This window comes from Diaphorina citri, unplaced genomic scaffold (assembly GCF_000475195.1).
Source record: "Diaphorina citri unplaced genomic scaffold, Diaci psyllid genome assembly version 1.1 scaffold56, whole genome shotgun sequence".
Classification (NCBI taxonomy): domain Eukaryota; kingdom Metazoa; phylum Arthropoda; class Insecta; order Hemiptera; family Psyllidae; genus Diaphorina; species Diaphorina citri.
The window spans coordinates 7,060-14,192 of NW_007377493.1; the positions used below are offsets into that span (position 1 = coordinate 7,060).

Consider the following 7,133-nt stretch of genomic DNA (forward strand, 5'->3'; position numbering starts at 1 on the left):
ACTACCCACAAACCCTAGCCCTTATCCAGGAAGCCCAGATCTCCTGGTTCTCCAGGTACCCCAGGTACAACCCGGCAAAACCTGGATATCCAGGATCAACTTTCCCAGGGCCTACCCACAACTCCTAGTCCTTACCCAGGAAGCCCAGGATCTCCTGGGCTCTCCAGGGAAGTCAGGTGCTCCAGCGACAACCAGGCAAACCCGGATATCCAGGGATCTACTCCAGCATTCCCAGGCTACCCACAATCTCTAGTCCTCTACAGGAAGCCCAGGATCCCCTGGCTTCATCCAGAAGTCCAGGTGCTCCAGGACAACCAGGCAAACCCGTATATCCAGAGATCATTCGTTTCCCAAGCTACCCACAAAGCCCTAGGCCCTGTATCCAGGGAGCGGCCCCAGGAGTCCCTCTGGTTCGTCCAGGAGAGTCCAGGTGCCCCAGGGACAACCAGGTTCTCCAGGACAACCCCGGCAAACCTGGACTATCCAGGATCAACTTTCCCAGGGCTACCCACGCAATCTCCTAGTCCTTATCAGGAAGCCAGATCTCCTGGTTCTCCAGGCAAGTCCAGGTGTTCCAGGGACAACCAGGCAAACCCGGATTCCAGGATCACCTTCTCCCAGCTACCACAATCCCCTAGTCCTTATCCAGGAAGCCCAGATCTCCGGTTTCCAGGAGTCCAGGTTGCCCCAGGACAACCCGAACCGGCTATCCAGGATCCGACCTCCAGCTATTCCAAGCAACACTCCACAATCCGCTCCCACTACGCCTGTCCTACCAAGAGCCCAGGATCTCCTGGTTCTCCCAGGAAGTCCAGGTGCCCAGGACAACCGGCAAACCCGGATATCCAGGATCACCTCCAGCATTCCAGGCTACCACACAATCTCCTAGTCCTTATCCAGGAAGCCAGGATCTCCTGGTTCTCCAGGAAGTCCAGGTGCCCCAGGACAACCCGGCAAACCCGGCTATCCAGGATCCTACTCCAGCATTCCAAGGCTACCCACAATCTCCTAGTGTCCTTATCCAGAAGCCCAGGATCTCCTGGTTCTCCAGGAATTCCAGGTTGCCCCAGGACAACCCGGCAAACCCGGCTATCCAGGATCTACTCCAGCATTCCCAGGCTTACCCACAATCTCCCTAGTCCTTATCCAGGAAGTCCAGGATCTCCTGGTCTCCAGGAAGTCCAGGTGCCCCAGGACAACCGGCAAACCCGGCTATCCAGGATCAACTTTCCCAAGCTACCCTCAAACCCCTAGTCCTTATCCAGGAAGCCCAGGATCTCCTGGTTCTCCAGGAAGTCCAGGTGCCCCAGGACAACCAGGTTCTCCAGGACAACCCGGCAAACCCGGATATCCAGGATCTACTCCAGCATTCCCAGGCTATCCACAATCTCCTAGTCCTTATCCAGGAAGCCCAGGATCTCCTGGTTCTCCAGGAAGTCCAGGTGCCCCAGGACAACCAGGTTCTCCAGGACAACCCGGCAAACCCGGATATCCAGGATCTACTCCAGCATTCCCAGGCTATCCACAATCTCCTAGTCCTTATCCAGGAAGCCCAGGATCTCCTGGTTCTCCAGGAAGTCCAGGTGCTCCAGGACAACCAGGCAAACCCGGATATCCAGGATCATCTTTCCCAGGCTACCCACAATCCCCTAGTCCTTATCCAGGAAGCCCAGGATCTCCTGGTTCTCCAGGAAGTCCAGGTGCCCCAGGACAACCAGGTTCTCCAGGACAACCCGGCAAACCTGGATATCCAGGATCATCTTTCCCTGGCTACCCACAAACCCCTAGTCCTTATCCAGGAAGCCCAGGATCCCCTGGTTTACCAGAAGGTGAACCTGAATATCCAGGATCAGAATTCCCTGAAACACCTGAGTCACCTTCTACTTTATATCCTGACTCTCAGGTTACCCAGAAACCTAGCTATCCTGACACTTACCCTAGTAGTCCTGAATACCCCGGAAAACCCGGTGCTCCTGGTTATCCACAAATTCCTACCAGTACTTACCCAACTCAGAGACCACCAGGTTATCCTTCCAACACTGAAACTCCAGAATATCCTGAAAACCATGCCGGTTCCACAGCCGTAACTAGCACTATACATGGTCCTCAGGGTCATAAACCTGGCTGTAACTGTCAACAAGGAAATGAGAACCCTCCCATTTATTTGATTCCTTATCCTTTACCCTCAGAACAGAGTCCTGGCTCCTGTCCTTGTTACTTAGTATCTCCTGGAAACCATTCAGCAGGCTCTCTACCTCCCAACGCAGTTATAGGCTATATCCCCGTAGTATTAGTTCCATACTGTAACGCTAGTGTCAACACATCTGAAATCGTTCAACCTATGTTCCCGTCCTCCCAAATCGTGCCTTATCAATGTGGACAGTGTAGAAGTCCTTCGTCCGATGACCAAACTAAACAATTCATCGACCTAGGTAATGGTATAGAGGATTTGGCTAATGTTCAAGAGCTTCTAAGACAAAATAACATTCAGTTCGATCCATATGCCCCTCAAGTTTACAGAAGATCTTTAGGTAAGAAAAAATTGAAGACCTCTAGAAGATTAAAACAAAGAAAGGATTCAATTCCTGAAATTGATGATAAAGTAATCCTAGTACAATGAAAGAGCAATATGTCAGACGCTACTTCAACCTCAGTAGAAGTTGAAAGCAATTTAAGTTATCATCATGAATGATTGAATGGGTAAAAAAAAAACTGTAGGTACATGAAAAGTGCCAAGTAATGTGGAAGGTAAACTACCCAAAAGCTTCTGAGATGTCTTTTGCAAGCTGCTTTGTTACTCGTATGTCCCACTTTCGTAGAAGGGTGCTTTCCATTTTCTCTTGCAATATTTTTCTCTACTCCATCAATCATATCTTATGTACCTGCATTATGATCTATGCTAAAGAGGTAAATATAAAAATTATATAGGGGTGAGGTTAAGGTTAGAGTAACAAAAGGTTACACACAATTTAACATACCGCGGCTTGCATCGGAAGCAAAATAGATTCTGATGCAATCATGTGGTAAATTTATTCTCCTTATTTCGTAAATTTATACTTTTATAAGAAAAAACAGGAAAACAGTGTTGTAGGTCTTGGTATTTTCTAAGCATGTTTCAGAGGTGACCAACCTACACAAAAAATTTCTCTAATTTAAATTTAAATAAAGTACGCATTATCAAAAAAAGAAAAACAAGCTTTGTTGTTGTTGTTATTTCAGTCTTCTTTTGCTCTCTGTGTTTTTTCGGTTGAATGATCAGGATGCTAAATTCGTTCCATCGTTGCCTAGCAACTGGTAAAAAAAAACTAATTTTCTTTCAATCTTTGTCAATCAGTGTCAAGCTCCATTCCATTCTAAGAATTAGTATAAGTTGAATCATAAGATATCGACTCTCAACTTTTACAAAGAAAAAATAATAATAATATAAAGAAAAATAAGAAATATACATACATAATGACTACACTCCTGCTCAAAATCAGCGCACAACCCACTTTCTCCACAATCCACAATTTATTTATCTATTCTGAAAACAAGGAAACAAAAGGCCATAGAATAAAAATAATGAAAGAATTAAGCTACTTGTAAAATATGAGATACAACTTGAATTAAAAGGCCAGCATAGAATAATAGGGACAAAAGTTATTGACATACAGCCTAGTAAGAGACAAAGAAAACCCCCTCAACCTTAGTATGAAAACAAAAGGAAAATATCTACAAAAAAGTTAATACCTACCTACATGTCAACTGAGTTTAAAAACCACCATGGATTGTGAAGATCAGGAAAGTTCAAAGAGTTCAGCTTCGAGGACAAAGAGCAACTTGGGGAAATTTACAACTTAAGAGGCGAGGCGTAGGAAGAAGACACCAAAACGGCCGTTCTAAATTCACAGGAAAAATTACTTACCTTGTTAATAAATGAAATAGGTAGGTACATAGGTAAATATGTTTACACCGAGAAATTTTTCGGTACAAAGATAATAATGTGCAGTTTTAGGCAGATCGCAGATTATTCAGCGAAAAGTAGGTATCACCAATAATAACAAGCTGGGCCCGTCCCTCCGGGAATTTTTTAGCCCGTAGTTTATTCGATCGTGATTAGGGAAAATCAGTACCTATTATTGCGTTGCTAACATAAATTTTTCATGTGCTCCAGTTCACTGTGAATTGTAAAGTTGAACTTTATTATTGGAAATTTTCATAATAATATTCTATCACCTGGAAATTCAAGTATTTATCTACGTTTTTATGTAGGTAAATACTTGAATTTCAAGTAGTTTCATACACTAATAGATAATAGTACATACTATGTGCTCATTCATGCAGAACTGTAAATATTGTAAATATGGAGGAGTCTCTACTCCTACAGGATCCCCTCTCCTCTACTCGAAAAACCCCTAGCCCTTATCCAGGAAGCCCAGGATCTCCTGGCTCTCCAGGAAGTCCAGGTGCCCCAGGAAAACCAGGTGCTCCAGGACAACCAGGCAAACCTGGATATCCAGGATCAACTTTCCCAGGCTACCCACAATCTCCTAGTCCTTATCCAGGAAGCCCAGGATCTCCTGGTTCTCCAGGAGGTCCAGGTGCCCCAGGACAACCAGGCAAACCTGGATATCCAGGATCAACTTTCCCAGGCTACCCACAATCTCCTAGTCTATTGCGTTGGTAACATAAATTTTTCATGTGCTCCAGTTCACTGTGAATTGTAAAGTTGAACTTTATTAGTGGAAATTTTCATAATCTATCACCTGGAAATTCAAGTATTTTTCTACGTTTTTATGTAGGTAAATACTTGAATTTCAAGTAGTTTTATACACTAATAGATAATAGTACAAACTATGTGCTCATTCATGCAGAACTGTAAATATTGTAAATATGGAGGAGTCTCTACTCCTACAGGATCCCCTCTCCTCTACTCGAAAAAATTTCAACAAAATATATTTCGTAATTTGATAATCAAAACTACCTGGTATATGAAAACGATTATAATCAAGTAAACAAACATACAGTGGCAAAACAAATAGCGGCATCAAATCGCTTGAAATTTACACATGTTCGCTTTGAAAATTTACTGTCTATTCTCTATTCAATAATTTCTAGTTTGTTTGTGTTCCGGGCCTTATGTGATAATTGAAACGAAGGAAAAACATTTAATTTCGAGAGAGTTTTCGGGATTTTATAGTCTCGATTTTGTTTTTCTAGCATAAATTTATCTCCTCTTTTTCTTCCTTTCTTATTCTTCTTTTTCTAGTCCTTCTTCTTCATACTCGCTATCTTGCGATTCTAGTTCTAGGTAATTGAACGAGTTTTCCGAGACTCTTTAGGCCCCAACAACAACAACTTACCTACTTTCCGTGCCCGAATATCTGAAATACAATAACAATTTTAGGTACTAACTAAAATACTAACAGAAATCTATGAGATTAGAAATCGATTTGGAGTAAAATATGCCGAAACAAATGCATACTACATGGAAAATTCAATACAAGGTGAATATTACATCAAACAATTTGTACGTAGATACATGAAAAATGTAAAATATCATACCTAGGTACGTCATAATTGAACAGAAATGTATGTAAGTACTTACACGTGTAGATGGATACATAGGTATTGTAAAACGCAATGAAGAAATATACAGACAAAAAAAAACAATCAAAATTTTATCCATAACACCGAGAAAAAAATTAAACAATTACATGGGAAAATAACTCCATACAATAAAAATGAATGTATAAAAGTTTCTCGATTAGCTCTTATGTGAATATTCAATGAAATACCGCAAACACACAACAGAAAACAACAAAAGCCTCTGCGAAACCACTTCTTTATTTTTAGAAAATAATTATGGAAAATAGAAATGTAGCGAATCATCTTACCTAAATTTTGAAATGAAATTAAAGAAAATGAAAATTTCAGAAAATTAACCCAATGTTCATCCAAATACCTTCTTGTGCAACAACAAAAAGAACCTTACTTCTTTCATACGAAGACTATTGCTACGCATTTTCCTAATCTCTTACACATGCCTGTTCAACAGAACTTGAGACAACAATGAAACACATACATTTCAGAAAATACATTCTCTTTGATCGAATCAAAACTAACACGAACATCATTAGACAATCTTTATGAGAGTCGATTTTGTTTTTCTAGCATAAATTTATCTCCTCTTTTTCTTCCTTTCTTATTCTTCTTTTTCTAGTCCTTCTTCTTCATACTCGCTATCTTGCTATTCTAGTTCTAGGTAATTGAACGAGTTTTCCGAGACTCTTTAGGCCCCAACAACAACAACTTACCTACTTTCCGTGCCCGAATATCTGAAATACAATAACAATTTTAGGTACTAACTAAAATACTAACAGAAATCTATGAGATTAGAAATCGATTTGGAGTAAAATATGCCGAAACAAATGCATACTACATGGAAAATTCAATACAAGGTGAATATTACATTAAACAATTTGTACGTAGATACATGAAAAATGTAAAATATCATACCTAGGTACGTCATAATTGAACAGAAATGTATGTAAGTACTTACACGTGTAGATGGATACATAGGTATTGTAAAACGCAATGAAGAAATATACAGACAAAAAAACCAATCAAAATTTTATCCATAACACCGAGAAAAAAATTAAACAATTACATTGGAAAATAACTCCATACAATAAAAATGAATGTATAAAAGTTTCTCGATTAGCTCTTATGTGAATATTCAATGAAATACCGCAAACACATAACGGAAAACAACAAAAGACTCTGCGAAACCGCTTCTTTATTTTTAGAAAATAATTATGGAAAATAGAAATGTAGCGAAACATCTTACCTAAATTTTGAAATGAAATTAAAGAAAATGAAAATTTCAGAAAATTAACCCAATGTTCATCCAAATACCTTCTTGTGCAACAACAAAAAGAACCTTTGGTAGGTATTTTTAGAATAATGAATTAAAAACAAGCATTATTATTACAATGAGCATCTCCCATTATTTGAAACCACAAATATTTTAGCAATTGCTTTTTGAGCAATGTTTGGAAATAATAGTAGCAGAATATGGTCAACAGAAAACAACAAAAGCCTCTGCGAAACCACTTCTTTATTTTTAGAAAATAATTATGGAAAATAGAAAT

At 40.0% G+C, this 7,133-nt stretch overlaps 1 protein-coding gene across 1 annotated transcript in view; it reads left to right on the top strand.

Moving 5' to 3' along the window:
• Window positions 1-4,666, top strand: part of LOC103517630 (collagen alpha-5(IV) chain-like) — a gene marked incomplete at its 5' end in the record, with an annotated part of 11,721 nt that extends 7,055 nt beyond the window's left edge. Inside the window, 6 exons of the mRNA XM_026829420.1 lie at window positions 196-300; window positions 356-815; window positions 901-971; window positions 1,221-1,460; window positions 1,602-2,617; window positions 4,367-4,666. Of these exons, the coding sequence (XP_026685221.1) occupies window positions 196-300; window positions 356-815; window positions 901-971; window positions 1,221-1,460; window positions 1,602-2,617; window positions 4,367-4,666 (2,192 nt within the window). The remainder of the gene's footprint in view (window positions 1-195; window positions 301-355; window positions 816-900; window positions 972-1,220; window positions 1,461-1,601; window positions 2,618-4,366) is intronic.
• Window positions 4,667-7,133: the final 2,467 nt, after the last annotated feature.